The sequence below is a fragment of the Anthonomus grandis genome, chromosome 4, assembly GCF_022605725.1.
Source record: "Anthonomus grandis grandis chromosome 4, icAntGran1.3, whole genome shotgun sequence".
In the NCBI taxonomy this organism is placed as follows: domain Eukaryota; kingdom Metazoa; phylum Arthropoda; class Insecta; order Coleoptera; family Curculionidae; genus Anthonomus; species Anthonomus grandis.
This window is the reverse complement of record NC_065549.1, coordinates 9625561-9644341: the sequence shown is the minus strand read 5'-3', so window position 1 is coordinate 9644341 and position 18781 is coordinate 9625561. Positions and strand designations below refer to the sequence as shown.

At 34.1% G+C, this 18781-nt stretch overlaps 2 protein-coding genes across 5 annotated transcripts in view; one reads left to right on the top strand and one right to left on the bottom strand.

Annotated features, from left to right (window-relative positions):
- Nucleotides 1-220, top strand: part of LOC126735060 (piezo-type mechanosensitive ion channel component-like) — a 73779-nt gene extending 73559 nt beyond the window's left edge. For all 3 annotated transcript variants that reach the window (XM_050438952.1, XM_050438951.1, XM_050438950.1), the window contains one exon: nucleotides 53-220. In XM_050438952.1, coding sequence (XP_050294909.1) covers nucleotides 53-122 — 70 coding nt within the window. In that variant the 3' untranslated portion in view covers nucleotides 123-220. The remainder of the gene's footprint in view (nucleotides 1-52) is intronic.
- Nucleotides 201-9962, bottom strand: LOC126735062 (uncharacterized). Of its 2 annotated transcripts, XM_050438954.1 has the most exons (12): nucleotides 9676-9962; nucleotides 7145-7382; nucleotides 7007-7093; nucleotides 6494-6517; nucleotides 6392-6457; nucleotides 2936-3193; nucleotides 2572-2868; nucleotides 919-1161; nucleotides 748-861; nucleotides 637-693; nucleotides 369-582; nucleotides 201-311 (listed from the first exon to the last, which is right to left on the bottom strand). In XM_050438954.1, exons 1-12 carry the CDS (start codon nucleotides 9928-9930, stop codon nucleotides 302-304), a joined length of 1863 nt encoding a protein of 620 aa, XP_050294911.1. In that variant the 5' UTR covers nucleotides 9931-9962; the 3' UTR covers nucleotides 201-301. The 2 variants fall into 2 exon arrangements, with proteins under 2 accessions (XP_050294911.1, XP_050294910.1); XM_050438953.1 differs by having other exon boundaries at nucleotides 6392-6517.
- Between the last annotated feature and the right edge of the window lie 8819 nt (nucleotides 9963-18781).

Genomic DNA, 18781 nt, shown 5'->3' with positions numbered 1-18781 from the left:
TTTCTGGGATAGGTCACTGCAATAATATAAACAGAATATTTTTTCTTTGTAGATCAAAGAGCGAAGAGAGTTCTATCGTTCCAGCAGCTACTAAAGGAACTAGAAGAGCCGGCCCTAAATAAACCAGGAAGTTTTTTTTTCATTTTCATGTTATAAATAATAGTTTAATTGTTAAAGTTTTTGAAAATAAAACTCTAAGATTATTATATAAAAACTATAATGTCAGTTCCCATTTATCACAAAAGCAAAAATATCTTATTTAACTAAAGCTATATCCCTAAAGTTCAGTAGGGCTCTGGAATCACTTTCCACTAAAAAAAAGAACATAAATAAAAAGAGCTCCTTATAATTTTAACTCCTACACTTACTAACTTCCACTTTTAGCGGATGCTGAAGCTGATGCACTGGCAGAAGCATACGCTCCGCTTTTACCACCTCCACCTCCTCCGCAACCTCCAGAGCATCCGCCTGACCCTCCGGAGTCATCGCCGTGTCCAAAACCGCCTCCGCCTAAACCTCCATGGCCTCCAGAGCCACCAACTCCACCTAATCCGCCTCCTGCACCACCTCCAAAACCTCCACCTAAAATTGTTTATTTTAAAAAGTGTTATTTTATATTGATTAAGTGAGACTAACCTCCTCCAAAACCACCTCCGAAGCCTCCGCTACCGCCTCCTTTACCACCTGCATATCCTAAAGATATTTTTTCAGAAAATGTTTACACCTAAAGGAATTTTTATTGATTACCTCCAGAGCCACCAAAACCACCACTACCTCCAGAACCGCCACCGGTAGCGCCTCCGAATCCACCTCCATGACCACCTCCACCTCCGGAGGGTCCTCCTATGATATTCACTGAACCTACGAACCAAGCGCGTGTAAATTGATGTTCTTTTAAAAAATTTACTTATTCCTTACCAGTGGCTCCACCGAGTCCACCACCAAGTCCACCTCCATAACCTCCACCTCCTCCTAATCCTGCGCCTGCTCCACCTCCAAAACCACCTAATCCACCTCCTGCTCCACCTCCTGAGCCACCAAAGCCACCTCCTGAACTACCACCATGTCCTCCTGAACCACCAAATCCACCTCCAAGACCACCCCCGTGTCCTCCACCACCACCCAAACTACCTGAGGGTCCTCCTATAATATTCACCGAACCTACCAAACGATATAAAGAAAATATATTTTTAATAAAACAAAAAAAATTTCAACGAATCAAGATTATATGCGTCAATATAAAGATTACCGATACACTTTAAATAATGTGCTGAACCAGGCTTATATAACATATTATATAGGTAAATTGCACAAAAATATGGAGAAAATCAATAAACTATGGAAGAATTTTAAAAAGGTTTTAAATGAGAAAAAAAAATAGAAGAATTATGTGATCTTGAAATTAATGCGCAAACTCTGTCAAATAGAAAAGATATGACAGAATGTTTTAATGGATATTTCAAGAATGTTGGTATTGAGGTGCGAAGGAAAAATAGAAGAAATCAAAAATCTTTCAATAGTCATTTATTGTATTTAATATCGTTATAATAAAAAGGTTGAGAGGAAAGTATTTAAAAAAAGGCAAAAATCCTGAAAGCGAGGGAATTAGACGTGAAACTTTTAAAAAATCCTAATATTTTTAAGCTGCTCCTGTTTTACATCTAATAAATGAATGTTTTAAAACAGGAAAACTTCTTAAAATTTTTAAACAATCCATAAACCTACCGCTAAGCCTTCCATCAACCCTTCAAGCCTATTAATTATTAAAAACAGCCAGGAAAAATTGGTCAAAAATTTTCTAGACTTAAAGAAGATTTCAAGTCAACGGAAGATGCCTTGCTTAACCATACGAATAACATAAATATTTTTCTTTGAAAGAAGCTTTGTCTGTCTTTGTGGATTTAGCCAAGGCATTCGACATTGTCGATCATCCTAAAATACTGGAAATACTGAAAGGGACTGGCATTAGAGGTTACACATTACACTTATTCCGCTAGAAAGTTACTTTTGTGAGCGAACCCAATAAGTAAACATTAAAGGCAATGATGATTTTGTTCTATATAATTAATTAATTTAATATTATATCCAATGGAAAATTAATTTGCTTTGCTGATGGCACTGAAATATTATGTAGAAGTAAATACTGGAAAGCTGTAAAAGTTGAACAAGACCTACCTATAATTTTTAAATGGTTTAACATCATATTTGGACAGTAAAGTTTGAAAAAAAAATATTTTATAGCATTTGAACCTTACGCTGACTCTCTTCTTCACTACCAAGAGCTTATTATTGAAAAAAATTCATTATATTATATACTTAATTGCGATTTAATATAGATAGAGCATACAACAAACCAATTAGGAAGTCTATTGTTGAACCGATTAAATATTTTGAACCTTCCTATCTAAAGATACTTTACCTGGCTCTTATTAGCCTCACATAACCTATGAAATAATAGTGTGGGGTGGAACATTAGATATTCATATTAAGCCTTTGGAAAATATTGAAAAATGGTAATTTATTTCACTTAATTTTTCTCTCTTATTATTAAATAAGAAATAAAGTAATTACCAGTAGCGCCTCCTGCTCCGCCTCCCAATCCTCCTCCACCTCCTGAACCATATCCACCGCCACTGGATCCTCCATATCCACCACTACTTGAACCACCAAATCCGCCTCCTTTACCAGCGGCACCTCCATACCCTCCGCCACCTCCTAAACCATCAGAACCACCGAATCCGCCTCCAGAGGAGCCTCCACTACTATAGGCTCCAGAGGATCCGCCTCCTGTGCCATGACCACCTCCAAAACCGCCTCCGCTACCGGCGCCACCTCCATGTCCTTTGCCTCCGGTTATAATTATATTGCCTAAAAAAATTACATAAATTAAGAATTTTTGCAAAAAAATGCTGTAGAGAATTTCATGGATTATTACCTGTGGCGCCTCCAGTTCCACCACCTAAACCACCTCCTAATCCGCCTCCACTTCCAAATCCTCCGCCTCCTCCTAAGCCTGCGCCAGTACCACCTGCATAACCTCCGGAACCAGCATGACCTCCACTACCTCCTAGGCCTCCGCCGGAGTAACCACCACTACCTCCAAGTCCTCCAGAAGTACCATGGCCAGCGCCACCTCCGAATCCACTGCCACCACCTCCACCTCCGCCTCCACCGAGACCACCTCCTGCACCACCTAATAAAGATCAAAGTATAGTTTGTCGTATTTGTTGGATATGTTTTACTGTATAAAGCAAAAAACCTTAGAACATTGAAAGGTAATTTTCACTTTGTTTGCTTGCAACATCTCTGATGCAAACTCTTTAGTAAAATATGATGCATTTTTTTTAAACAATATGATCAGATACCCTCTAAAGAAGTTGTTAAGCCCTGTACAAAATTTCGGTAGAGGTAAAGGGAGACGGGAGACTTCATTATCATTAGAACATGTCTGTCAGAAAGCGAAGTGATTATATATAATCGATTAACGTAAACGTTTAGTAGCCTAATTATCAAAAACAAATCAATGTATATCATTTAACAATCGTATTTAAGTTGTGTGAGAGAACAGGTGGTCCTTCGAAACCCAGTAAATTAAAACCCCTCTAACAAAAGTCAATATACAAAGCTAAATAAATGTAGATAACTTATATTAGAGAAAAGTGCAACAACATCGCAACGCCGCTTAATTGCATTGCTGATGCTATCGACACAAGGAATCTTTACCTGTGGCATCGTCAAAAAATATTTATTAATAATAAATTATATTTTAAATCTAAACAATATTATCGTTTATTAACCCTTTATGCTCTTTTTTAACGTACAGATTATCTAATAAAAAGCATTTTTACGAAAATTAAATATTTTATATTTATTATAATATTTTTAATAAGTTAGGTTCTAAGATACACATTTTTAACATGTTAATATGCCATTTTTCGGTTAAGACAACAAAAAAGCATAAAATCCGTTCTGTTATAAAACTATAGACAAAACTCGAGTTTTTTATTCTTTATAGCCAATTAAAATATATAATTAGTTTTAAAAAAATATTTGAATTTAAAAATATAGAGACTCTTGTATTTCTCACATACTTCACATTTAAGTTTTTATTTAGGTTTATTTCTATGATCTCCTATTCTACGTTTATGATGACGGTTCTCCCTTGATATGATGTTAAGACAGTATTGGTATTTACTTGTAAAAAGATCAGCTTGAATCACATTTTTTTATGGTGTGGTACAAACAGTACAGGTTTTTACCATGGTAACAGTTATGAGACCTTTTTTTTTCTTTAATCAAAAAATTAAGAAAAAACATAGAACTTCAAAAATGCCGCGTGTACATTAGACAACATGGCATTTCGCGTATCGTTGAGCTTTTTGTGGTGTTGCCATTACAATTTTTTTAGAAGCGCTTTTAGGCCTAAAAGTGTTATTAATTTTTATTGGTTTAAAGATGTTATTTTTGAAAATGTGTGTAGACTTGACAACAAAGAATCAGTATTAATTTTTGTAGACAAAATACCCTCTTGTCCCTGAGCACATGTTAAACTCAAACAAAGTTGTTGTTTACTAACTCTAGTCCTTCAATGTAATAAATAATAAACAGTTTATAATATAAAAACAACGATAAAGAAAGCGGAGGAACGTTGGCTAAAAGAGAAATACATACAGTGAAATCGAAGAATGTGATAGAAGATATGACTAAAAAATACATATTAAAGGATCATAGAGTTAACAACTAAAAGAAAAAACAATAATCTCCACCTGAGAATAATAGATGAAGACGGAAACATTATATTAGACGACTTGAATCTCATTAATACATGGAAGGATTACGTAGAAGGACTTTTAACGATGAACATAGAGTGACAGAAGACCACAATGTCTGAACCCTAAATACTAAGGGTTAAGGCGGAAAAAGGTTTTTTATCGCTCAAAAACAACCGCCAACTCGATTTTCTGCCCTGCCTTTTACGACAAAGGGAAGATTCCAAAGGAATGGCTACGATCATTCTTTAATAGTAGTTAGTAGCCATGCCTAAAACATCAAGCGCAAAGGGGGCCCGATAAATTTCATTATCAAAATTTCCACCAAAACCGTATACAATAGAATTTGTAACAAATGCCAAGCAAATATATCAAAGTCACATTTTGGATTCCGAAGCGCATTAAGCATAAAAGACGCGATCTTTTACTACGATCTAATGGTCTAAGCACAAGGATGTCCACTTATACTTCATGGACTTCTCTAAAAGGTTTGATAATGTAAACCATGATAGTCTCGTGGAAATGGCAAATATCATTTTTTTAACTTTCTGTTCACCAATTGCTTTAAATATAAACATAATGCATTCATATATGTTTTTATATTTACTTTTAATTTTATTATTTATGGAAATTACATTACCTTTTGAAATACTATTAATAAAAAAATAATTAAAATGTTCGGCGTTTGTAAGCTTATGATTTGCAAGAGAATTTGATGCTTTAGAAGTAACGTTACGCCCATTCAAGATCTTCCAAAATGATGCTGGGTCTACTTGAAATTTATGATTTAGATAAGCTTTCCTTTCATTACATATAGCGCTAGTTACAAAGTTACGATGTTGTTTCTATTCATTAAGTGATTCTTCAGTTCATTCTGCCATAATTTCATCATAAACCGAATGCTATCAGTAATCCACGGTGCCTTAGTTTTAGTAACTAGAATTTTTAAGAAACATAGCACTTTTCCACTAACTTTAGTGCGGATCCATAATTGTTTTAAAGCGCTATTTTGAGGTGGGGTACTTTGATCTTCAGAGAAGCCCTTTTTCAAGAGAGAAGTTTCCGATCACTTTGACTAGAGAGATAACCAATAATATTAGATATGCTGATGATAAGTTATTATCGCAAATAACTCCAACGAGTTTTAAAGACTTATGCAAAGCATACATACAGCAAGTCAAGTTAACTTCTTACTAAACTAAATACAACCAAAACTAAATGCATTCTCATCACCAGAATACAATCACCTTGGATGTAATTATCATGAAACAACCAAACAAAGGACACTGCCTTAAAGAAATTATAATCCTTAGAGCTGTGGAAATATTGCCGCATTTCCCGGATTTCTTGGACGAACCATATCACTCACATGAAAGTAATGCAGAGAACAGACAAAAGCAAAGAAATAATTTTCACTGTAAAAAATTGAAGCTTGAAAACCCCGGACATATCATGAGGCTTACTAAGTTCACCTTCTACAGTTAATAGTTCAAGGAAGAGTCGACAGTACAAAGGGATCCACAAGAAGAGGACACTCATGGATGCATAACCTACACTAATGATCCGGACTAACATTGACCGAACTGTTTAGAGGTGCCGTAAACAATGTAAAGACTATTTACCTGACCCGCTGTATCCGCCTGATGAGCCACCTCCTAGGCTACCTCCTGAGCCTCCTCCTAAACCACCTTCTAAGCCACCACTTGAGCCTCCTCCTAAACCACCTCCTAAGCCACCACCTGACCCACCTGAAATATATTATTTATTTCAAACTTGGCTTATATAGACCTCTGGTTGGAACCTTTAGTGTGACACTTAAATCAAAAAACAGTTTTAACACTAACCAAAACATGTTAGCATCTTCGGCAGATTCTAAAACTAAAATTCGAAAGTCCCTGGTATAGGAAAGTTTAAGAATGAAGAAGATACCCTCCTCCAAAATTCCACTTTCAGTTTAAATTAAATTATTGACTTTTGAAATACACTGTTGACTGTTTATAACTTGAAAACATTTATAAGGTGATTTTAATGTCTCAAATTGCTGCACCAAAAAGTTTAAAATGTAAGTTGGAGATCCTAGAGAGGCCAGATAATTGGTCTAATCCTAGGATCTGAGACAATTGGTTTAACTTTATTGCCAGGTTTATGGTAAGCAATATAATTTTGGTATTGTTTGGTTTTGTTAGTGGTAAAACTGTTTTGAGACTTGGCTTATGTAATTTATAGAAATAAAGTACCAGAGCCTCCAAATCCGCCTCCACCGGCGCTACCACCACCAAATGATCCACTGCTGCTTGAAGCATACGCACCTCCTCCAGAACCGCCTAAAATTGTTTAATATTATTCTTTGTGTATAGTAAATATGATATTCTTACCTCCTCCTGCTCCAGCTCTCTTTAACCCAGACAAAAGACCACCTAGATTACCTAAGAGGCCGGTTCCACCACCTCCAGCTCCGCCTCCAAAGCCGAAGCCACCACCTCCACCAAAGCCTCCACCACCTCCACCTCCGCCTCCTCCCCCGCCTCCAAAGCCTCCTCCGGTACCACCGCCGTATGCTCCAGAGCCTCCTGAGCCGTATGGAGAGCGTTTGGGGCGAGATGCTATTAGATGCTATAAAAAATTATATGTCTCAGTTTTTTCTCTCTTAGTTAGTTTAGGAAAATGAAAATGTCATAGAAGAAACCTTAATTGTTGAAGATATTGTAATATATGGTAATGATGCTAGGAATGGGGTAAATGAACAAAGAACATCTTGCAATAGAGAAGGATGATTTAATCATGGTAAATTCGTTTTGTGCAGTACCATGTTCTTTTTTACCAAAGGGCAAGCCCTATGGTACTCGAGTATCACAACTATCGCCAGTACTACCAAGGCGTCTGTGTATATTTTTACTAAAGTTTTGCAAGTTGTAGACTCGATATAGCGACGTTCATTTATGAGTCGCATCTGCCTCTCGAGTAAATCTATTCTAAAAAGTCAGGTCCACCACCTTTTTTTTATGCGTCAAATTGTCCAAGATTCCAATGACCTCTGGATCTCCCAAAAGATGTATGGCCCTCTTCTAGATGAAATCAAGCAGCTTCAAAGTATGTTTGCATGCAGTCTATATAGTGCGTGTCTCTAACTTGGAATAAATCAAAGGTGTTCTTTTTTTCGCAAATATGCTCGGTCTCAACATCATCGATTTTTTTTAAGAAAACCGCTAGGCACCTGAGTAACAAAATATCTACAAATACCTAGAAAAGCAGCATTTAACTGATTCCAGGCCTTTCAAGTACTGAATCCAATAGGATTTCATTTATTCCAGGCAGTTGATGAACAAACTATCTTGCAAATTTTCTTAAAAATTGAGTACAAATTTTTCGCAAAAGTCTAATCTACTACCAACTGATGACGGGATCATCTGCAAGGATAAAGTTTTCTATTAGGTGAGATCCCGCATTTTTAAGAATCATTTTTATGCTCAAAAAGGAGGTCAAAAAATGACTATTTCTGAATTTTTAAAGTGCTCTCATTTCCTTAATTCTGCTCGAATCCCGTTATAGCCCTGTGTTTGTGATAAAGATAATGGGACCAAGTCGCTGGTATAGTTAGATCAATTTAAACAAAAATCAATTTTTGGTGAAACATTTTGATAAGGTAGGGTATACCCGAAAAATAAAAAATTCCAAACTCTGGAGAGCGATATCTCGGCTTCTATGGACACTATCAGGAAAATTCCAACAACGTTGACATAGCTTTGTCCTTCTTAATCCAACAAGATTATCAGCAAGTTTGTAGTTTTCATATTAGCCGAGATCTTGCATTATTAGGGCTCAAAAACGAGGTCGAAAAATGACTTTTTCCGAATTTTTAAAGTGCTGTCATTCCCTTTATTCTCCTCGAATCTCGGTATAAGCCGACGTTTTCGGGATGTAGATGATGGGAGCATGGCACTGGTAGGGAAAGATCTATTTCGAAAAAAATCAATTTTTAGTGAAAAACGTCGCCGAGCATATTTCTGTAAAAAAAAAACACCTTTGATTGAGTGAATTTATTCCAAGATAGAGATTTGCACTGTACGTAACAGCAATATTTTAGAGTTGGATGAATCTGGGCCTTGTAAAGCATTCAATGCTATTGCGCTACATACAGCTTTTTCGTGTGAAAGAAAGCCTCAACTTTTTGAGATGCTACTTTATCTCTGACCGCTACATGCTCATATTAAGAGAGATAGTTTCCAGCCATCAGACTTATCAAGCGAACCGACGAAGAGTGCGGTATAGTAACCCCAGACACAATAAGGCTTGAAGTCATCTGGTTGGGTGATTTAAAGGAAGACAGCAATGAACTCTCATCAGCAAAGCTATAAATTGGACTAAAAGTCTTGTCGTGAAGGTCATTGTTATATAACAGGTAAAAAATAAGGAGCAAGATGTATTCCTAAGGACACCGGCGTTAATTTGAAACCTCTGTGAGGTGTGTCTATCAACGATAACCTAGATGGATCGGTTCTCGAAGAAGCTTCCAAGCCAAGTAACGAGAATAGGTCGAAAATCATAAGAATACCACTTGTTTAAAAGGTTTTTATGATTCATTCAGAACCTATCGAATGCCTGTGAAAAATTCAGAGCCTAGTAAACCTGGGCTCTCAAAAACCATGTTGGCAGACCCTACGGTCTTCGGTAGACTTTGATGCAAACATCTGACCCAGCAAGACTTCCTGGTCCATTGCGATCATTGCAATGGAATCATCTTCCCTAGTCAATGGTGGAATCTTTCACCTACAGAAATCTTGACTAACTGCTTTTGCTACAAACCTGAATGATCTTGATTCATCTCATAATATTATGAGAGAGTTGCCAAGTTGTGCGCCTTTCTTTTAAGTTAATTTGTGGGTATTGTTCATAAATGTTCACTTACCTCTCCTTCAGGAACAGCTTTTCCATCCGCGGGCTTAAAATATACTCCGTCTCCTGCATCATCGAAATTCACGGGATTTTGTAAAAGAGTACCTCGTTTCGTCACTTTGCCATCCTCAGTAGTAACTGGTTTATGAGGTTTATCACTAAGATCGTCTATGAGGTACACAGGTATCCATCCGGGTTTGCTTGGGAGCGTTTCCAACCGAATCGACGGCACTAGTACTAGAACCACTAGGTAATGATGGTACCACATCGTGATATAATTTTAAACTACAAGTATGAAGTATAGAATTGGCGATTTTTATATTAGAAACCGGTACCGCTTGCTGAGATGGTCTGGTCACGATTTTGTATTGTGAGATGTTACTCTACATTGGCTGGGTTTACTTGATCGGGTTTTCATTTAATATATGTCTTATTCATGTAACTGATAAGAGATGCAATCTGATTATCTCGATCATTTAACCAATTTAAGCTGATAAATAAATTAGCCACCCACATTTAATTGTTATTAAAAATGGCTTTTGTCGTATTCTTTGCTTGTTATAAATTAGGGAACAAACGCACTTATTCGCAATAAAAGAGATGGCAATAAAACGCTGACTAACAATTAATAATAATTCACAAACGAGTAATTATTGTGTTAAGTTTTTTGTGAGTATTTTTTTTTAATAATTGTTTTTAACGTAAGCAAGGAGAATAATGAGCATCGCTGGTATTTCCAAGAGCCAAAGTCAAGGCAGAGATTTAGTAGGATGACGTGAGATTCTTTTTGTGTATTGATTTTTGTAACTGTGTTTTTCATTGTGTAGGCTATGGCGTTCAAGTACTTTAATAACTAAATTTATTATTAATAAGAAAATAGAATATTACCATAAAAAGAATAATAAAATTCATGATTTAATATCGCAATAAAGAAAATATACTTTAGTAATATTTAAGTGCTTAACTTGAAAATATTTTCTTAATGTCTATTAAAAGTTGAAGTATTTTTAGTTATTGTCTTACAGGCCTGTCTTAATATTTGTAAAACATTAGGGTTTATTTATAGGCATTTACTTGCTTATGCTTAGAATGTGCCACACATACCATATTAAGGTCAAATACGTTAATAAATTGCTACTAATAGTAAAAGGTGATATTCTAACCTATAATAATAGAGATGAATGAACTTTCGAGATTTTTCTAATAACAGATTCATATTAAAAAAAAATATTTATTGTTAAAATAAAAGATATTTTATATTTTTATTAATATATTTTTATATAGGCAATATTTGTAATAATAATTATTTGTTAATTAATTTTGGTGCTGGGATTAAATTTGTAGGTAAAAACTTTTTTTTTAAGTGAGCAGTGATTTTTAGGCCTTATGACGTTAATAATTCAATAAACTAAAAAATCATATTTTTCTGTACAGGGTGTCCCAAATTCGAGGGTGACCATTGGAATCTCGAAAACCGTAAGAGTTACAGGGTCGGTTAAATTAGGGCAAAGTTGCGCAATTTGGAGCTTAATAAAATGACGTTTAAAAAATTTTAAAATTCCGGATACTTCCGAAGTTATCCGAAAAAAATCGAAAATTGTCAAAATCGTTCTTACCTTCTACCAATTTTATTTAAAAAGACATCGGAAAACTAAAAACAGTTTTTTATTGCCACTATTTATGTCCTACAACATGGCGTAAAAAAAAATAATTCGACTGTTTTTTTTTCGATCAGCATTAAGTTTATTTTTTCTCATTTATAAAAAGTATTTTTAATTGCCTTTAAAATAACGTATCGCACTTGCATATCCGATTACTTCTTCTACTAGTTCCCATAAGAACTCCATGAGTGCAAGAGAGAAAGATATTATAAATCAAATCATTTATTGCCATCGACATCATAACAATGTATAGGAATTGTCAATAAAAAACTACGATGCTAATAAAAATAGTATAAAATTACAAAGATATGAAAGGAAACAAATTTAACTTAATTTAGTCAATAAATCTACAGTTAAAGAACTCTGTCAACGAATAAAAAGGACAGTCAGCTAACATGGTTCTAAGAGCCCTCTTAAAATTTGGAAAAGTCTTAGCTCTCTTTATTCTACATGGGAGATGATTAAAAATTTTGAGAGATGTAATTTCCGGACCATCCTGTACCTGCGACAACCGGGTAAAAGGGATGTATTATTTATCTGCATTTCGAGTATCATAAAAATTAAGATCTCCAGATCTCATGTAGTTTGAAAGATTTTTATGTACTAGACATGCGCACACCAAGTTAATTATAGTTAGGATTTTTTTCTTTTTTAAGTACCACGGCAAGTTTCTCTAAAGGAAAGTCTAAACATCATACGTACAATGCGCTTTTGATTTATTAGCACTCTCCCAATACTGGAGGAATTACCCCAAGTTAATAAGGCATAGGATAGAGTGGAATGAACTGAGGCATAATAAAAGCTTTTAAGTATATATGCATCCACATAGTCGCGAAGCTGCAAGATGGCATAATTGCTGCGGGATAATCTATTGCACACAGATTCCACCTGAGGATCCCACGATAGATGTCGATCAGTTACAATTCCCAAGAACTTGGTGGAGTGTTGTTGGATGAGGCTACTTGATGACTGCTTTCTAAGGAGTAAGCTCCGGTTCTGAATAGCTCGAATCGGAGTGAAAACAATGAAATTGGTTTTCAAACTATTCAAACAAAGACCATTTTTCTGGCACCACCTCGCAATATCAGCTATACACTTGGTGGCTTTTGAGTGGATAGACTGATAGTCAGTACCCGAGACAACTGCTGATGTATCGTCGGCAAAAAGTGTTATGTAGCTGTCATTAATCAGAAGAGGCAAGTCATTAATAAAAAGTAAAAATAAAATGGGCCCAAGAACACTACCCTGTGGAACCCCAGTGACGACAGTTCCCCAATCAGATATGGTCACCTGACCACTAACTCTCAATCTAACAGCCTGGGTTCTACCTGTCAAATATAATTCAAGCCATTTATAAGTTGGACCTCTGATACCATAATGAAAGATCTTATTTAATAGTAAAGCATGATTAATGGTATCGAATGCTTTAGTAAGATCAAAAAAGATACCAAGAGATTTTAATTTCAATTCAAAATTACTCAATATATTTGTATAAAGAGATATTATAGCATCTGATGTAAAGAGTCCAGACCTGAATCCAAACTGATGACATGACAGTTTAGCAAAAGAATCTAAAAATGCAATGTCTTCTTTTAAAAGATTTTTCAAAGATCTTTGAGAATACAGAGAGGAGAGCAATAGGCCTATAGTTACTCACTTCCGCTGTTTCCCGCTTTTTATGAAGAGATAAGACAACAGCTGATTTTAGCTCTTTAGGAAAATAGCCAAACTGAAATGATAAATTTACAAGATAGGTAAGTGGAGAGATAATATGCTTAGCACATGCTAGCAATAAGTAACAAGGTACCTCGTCTACACCGGATGACTTTTTCCTAGAGGAAGATTTTATAATCTCAAGTGTTTCTCCTTCAGTGATAGGGAATAGAAGAAGAGATTGGGATAAACTGTTGAAAGACACATTCATTCCCATGGGTGCCTGAAAATTATCTGTGATCTTTCGCACTGACTCTACAAAAAAATTATTAAATGTATTAGCAATATGCCAATGTTGCCAGTAACTTTCTTTCCATTATCAGTAACCAAATTAGGAACACACTTTGTTCCGTGATTTGAAAAGTTCGTGATTGAGTTAATAATTTCTCATGAGGCTCGAATTATATTGTTAGAAGTAAGCAAATTTGTTGAATTGTAGGCTTTTTCAGCATTTACGATATTTTCTCTATATACCTTCAATCTCCTTCTATAGGATGTCAGTAACTCATGGTCATGAACGGTCTTTAGTTAAGTATGAAGTAGCCTCAATTGCTTGCCCTCATTAATTATCTAATCAGACTTTCTGTGATATGGCTTTAATTTGTTTACATAAGGAAAGCTCATAATAAATAAACTGGAGAACGTGTCAAAGAAGTAAGAAAATTTACTTTCAAAATCCAGAGTCTCAATAACTGACAGCCAATGTTCTTTGGACAACAAGTTGTTAAAATAGCGTATGATTTCATCAGAAAAGGATCTAGAACTCATAGAAAATTTGCTTAAATCGTGACTAGAAAACGCGACTTCAAAGGTTTCCGTTGAAAACAGTGTAGCGTTAGTGAATATATATATATATATATATATATATATATATTTAGCCGGTCTTTGGGTTCTTCTAGTCGGTTGAAGAGCAACGGATGTCGCTCTTCTCCATTGGGCACGATTGTTGACTATCTCTTCCCAGTTGTTTTCAATTTCCCATAGCTTTAAATCATCGTGGACGACATCTTTGAAGCGTTTGTATTGGCCTCCCGGCCTCCTTGCACCTTCTGTTAGTTCTCCATACAAAAGAGATTTTGGTAAGCGCCGTTCGTCCATTCTGTATACATGACCCAGCCATCTCATTCTTGCCCTTCGTACCATAGTGTCAGAGATACAGTTTGATCTTTGCAGAAACTCATTATTAGAAATTTTATGAAACCATCTGATTCTCATCATTTGTCGCAGTTGCCGTTGCTGAAATTGTTCAAGAGCCTTTATATGTCGTCTGTATGGGATCCATGATTCGCAGCCATATAATAGCGGTGGTACAATTATTGCTCTATATACTGCCGTTTTCGTTTTAAGACTCAGATTATGATTGTAAAATACTCGATCGTTAAGACTCCAATACGCTTTTGATACAGAGCTAATTCTGTTTGCTATTTCGTCGTCTATGTTTAGTTTTGTACTAAATACGCTACCTAGGTAGTTAAAGCGTTCAACTTGCTCCAAAGTCTCGCCATTGACCTGTATGAGCTAAGGATTATCTGATGCAGGAGTTATAAGAAGCTTGGTTTTTGACGTGTTTAGTTTTAGCCCTAAGGCTTGGTATGCCCAGGCATAAGAAGCAAGAATTTCCTGAAGAGTTTCTGCTGTGTACGCAATCAGCGCACAGTCATCCGCATATTGAAGATCCGTGATATAACGCACTCTTGTTCTAGCTCTAAGACGTTTTAAATTGAAAAGCTTTCCATCATATCTATATCTGATTCCAATCCCTCTAGCAGTTAGATTTCTGTCAACAATGATCGATAGTGCCGCAAGGAAAACATTGAACAAAATAGGAGCCAGCGTTAGTGAATATACTATCAATCAAGGTACCGGATGATCCTTGAGTTCTAGAAGGTTCAGAAAAAACTAGTTTAAGACCATATGAGCTAAATGCGTCCACAATATGTACTGCTTCTTTACATCTGGAAATAAAATTATAGTTAAATAATTGAAAATGGGATTTCCAAATAAATTGATTTTATATGAACTGAAGCTATAAAATACTTTGTACTACTTATACTTTGTATTTTATATAGTCTTTTTTAAACCAATTCATAGAAAATGTATCAATTGAATACAGGGTATTTCATAACTTTGGTTCATATATAAAACAGAGTTCATGATAATTTCCTAGATAAACTTGTTAAAAAATCCCATTGAGTGCTTATGGGAAGTACTAGAAGAAGTAATCGGACATGCAAGTGCGATACCTCATTTTAAAGTCAATTAAAAATACTATTTAAAAATGGGAAAATCCAATATATATAAGAAATAATAAAGTTGATGATGATCGAAAAAAAACGAAACGTCGGATTATTTTTTTTGCGTTATGTTGTAGAGCATAAAAAGGGGCAAAAAAAACTGGTTTTAGTTATCTCTTTAAATAAAGTCGGTAGAAGGTAAAAACGATTTTGAGAAATTTCGGTTTTTTTGGATATCTTCGGAAGTATCCGGAATTTTAAAATTTTTAAACGTCATTTTATCAAACTCCAAATTACGCAACTTTGCCTCCATTTAACCGACCCCGTAACTCTTACGGTTTTCGAGATCCCAATGGTCACTCTCGAATTTGGGACACCCTGTACATAGAAATTAAAAAAATATTAACATGGAAGTCAATTTAAAAAATAATTTTTGATCAAATTCAAAATATAAAATCTTATCAGTAATTTTAGAGTTTCATTAGCTTAGAGGAAAAGTATTTCTCTCTTAGAAAAAATTTATCATAAGCTTGAAAAATGGAAGGTAACCAAATAGTCATAATCATAGTCATAGAAATATTTATTGTGCAAAGCATAAATATACAAAACACATTCACTAAAAGCATTCTTCCATAACACCAGTTTAAACAAAATACATTTAAAAAAATATACATAAAATCTTACACAAAAGGTTAAAACTTATACAATAATATTTAAGTTAAACTTTTACATGGAAAGAGACATACAAATTTGTCCTAATGCAGCCTTAATAAATTGTTCTCGATAGTATGTCTTGTTTTAGTATTTTTAAAAATGTTGTTCTAAAGGAATATTGACTAGAACTACCTATTAGTTGGCAAAACTCATCTCAAAAGAAATTTAATACCTCTATATGTGAAACAGCTTTAAAACTCGATAATGTGCAGGAATATGAAAAGTTGAATTAAAATGCTTTGAATTATGTAAATAACTTCTTCGAATTAGGAATTGCGACAGGTATAGAGAAAATAAACTTATTCATAAATAAAGAAAAGTAAAGTTTGACACTATAGTTAGATTTTAATTGGCCATTAGATAATTATAACTGAGCTATGTGGTCAAATTTACGGCTCCCGTAAAATTGAATCTTTCACTAATACTTACTGGTAAGATAGTAATAATAAACAACATTATATTAGTCTATCTCAGGTAAATAAGTGGTTTAACCAGCAGCATATTTAATCTTAATTAAATGTATTTTTATAAATATAAACTACTGTTGAAATGTGATGTCAACAATATAGCATCTAATAAAGTAGTAAAACTTTTCGAGTAACGTGTCGTTTAACTCTTTTATTAGGAATTACAGGGTGATAATAATATCAGATATTCAAAACACCTGCACTTTTAATAACTAAAAAATAATTTACAGAAGTTTCTAATGGCCCCTTTTATAATATTAAAAAAACTCCATTGTTGCCAGACATACAGGTACTGAAATACAGCCGCTTATTTGCTTACCCTGTATTTTTGACCGCATCCAAGAAATTTTATTTTAAGAAATATTTAATAGAACAAGAATCTATTTATATCTCATTAATAGTTAGTAATTCACGTTAAATCATTTTGTATTTAACAATCATTAAATCTGCTTTATATATTACTGATGTCATTATATTATTACCGAAACAAGAGGAACTAAAACAATAATGTATTTAATAATTGTTAAACTATAAAACTTTAATGACTCTTATACGGATATAAAATGGGAAAATTCGACCTTATAAATATAATTTTAATTAAAAGTACATTTCCTTGAACGGGAATCTCCATCATATATCTAAAAGCAATTTTATAAAATAAATGAACAAACGCAAAACAAACAAATGGGTTCCTGTTATCATTTAAATAAGTTAACATTTAAATAAACAATTAACTGCACTTAAATCATCGCCAGAACGTCTTATACAATTTCTGCGGTTTCGTTTATATGCAAATTGAAAATGTTAATTAGCGATTTTTAGCACCATCTATTGTTCACTTGGACACCGATAGTTTATTTAATTTGTTTTCGGTATTTATTGTCTTGTTCGTGCTTTATATGATGATTTTAAGTTCTGCGTATTGATGTTTATTTTAAGATAATAGCAAAATAAATTTGTAGTCTTATGGTTAAATTAGAGTCCGTGATTTTTTCCCGGCAATTGTTTTAAAGGTTTATTAACCTATAACTCTTAAAATATTTTTTTTCTCTAATCAGCTTGTAATGAAACTTGACAAAAAATAACAGTGATTTTAAGGTTCTTTCTAAAAAACTAAGTTTCTGTTTTTTTCAATTCAAAATTCTTTTATGCCTAATTTTTAATAATTCTGAAATAAATTTTATATTTTTAACTATTTTGATTTGCTATTATGCTATTATTGATGCCCCAGACTATATTACTCAACATCAAGTATCTAGACAGTATTTTTTATTTACAGATTCAATGTCCTATTTAAAGGCCTTAAACAATAGAATTAAAAATATACCTAATATACAGGGTGTTTTTTATATATTGCGACAAAATTCAGAAACTTGTTCTTTGGACAAAAATTCGCAAAAAAGTTCCTATAAATATAGGTTCTAAACCTTTTAGATTTTGGGCTATAGGGTGGTAAAGTTTTAACAAAAAAATGATTTTTTTTCGATAATTTAAATACCCCTGTAGATATTTGTCCAAAGATTGGTATGCAGGGTCTGTGTATCCAGAGCCATTTACCAAAATACTTTTAACATTTTTATGCTCTCCAGTGGCGTGTGTGCGGGTTTTCCGCTGAATACTTTTATAAAGAAAAATGGTACGCCACTGGTTTTTCTTGTATTAAAAAATATTTTTAAATTTTCCGTTTTATTTGCAACATTTTTGATCCCCTGGACTTTGTCCGTTAGATGCACGGTTTTCGCACAAAAAATTAAAAACCATGGACATGTTGCTCAGATTTGATTAGACTTTCTTTATTCTAGTAATTATTCGTTTTTTTTTTAAATTTATTACAATTTTAATAATAAATAATAAATTTTTTATTAATTAATTTAGCACAAAAGCCAGCCCAATTTAATAAAAATGTAATTGAGGATTTAAAACTTTTGCTTCTACAATCTTTAATTTAAAATACAAGTTTTTAAGTGATAAAAAAATATTTCATTTGTTATCATTTATTTAAGTAATATTATCATTTTTACAAAAGTTGTTCAAAGTGTGCTCCTCGACATCAATATAAGCATCTAATCGACGTCGCATTGATCGGCGGACACGTTCAAAAATTCCTGGTGTCTGCCGAATTATGTCACAAGACGTTATAATGGGATTACGCAATTCCTCCACATTATCAATTGGATTTCTATAAACGTTAAGGTGGCCTCATAAAAAAAAATCCAGCGGATTCAAGTCGGGAAACCGTGGAGGCCAAGGGTGAATACTTCCCCGACCTATCCAACGATTTGGATACGTAATATCCAAATACTGCCGAGCCACTAAACTAAAATGGGCTG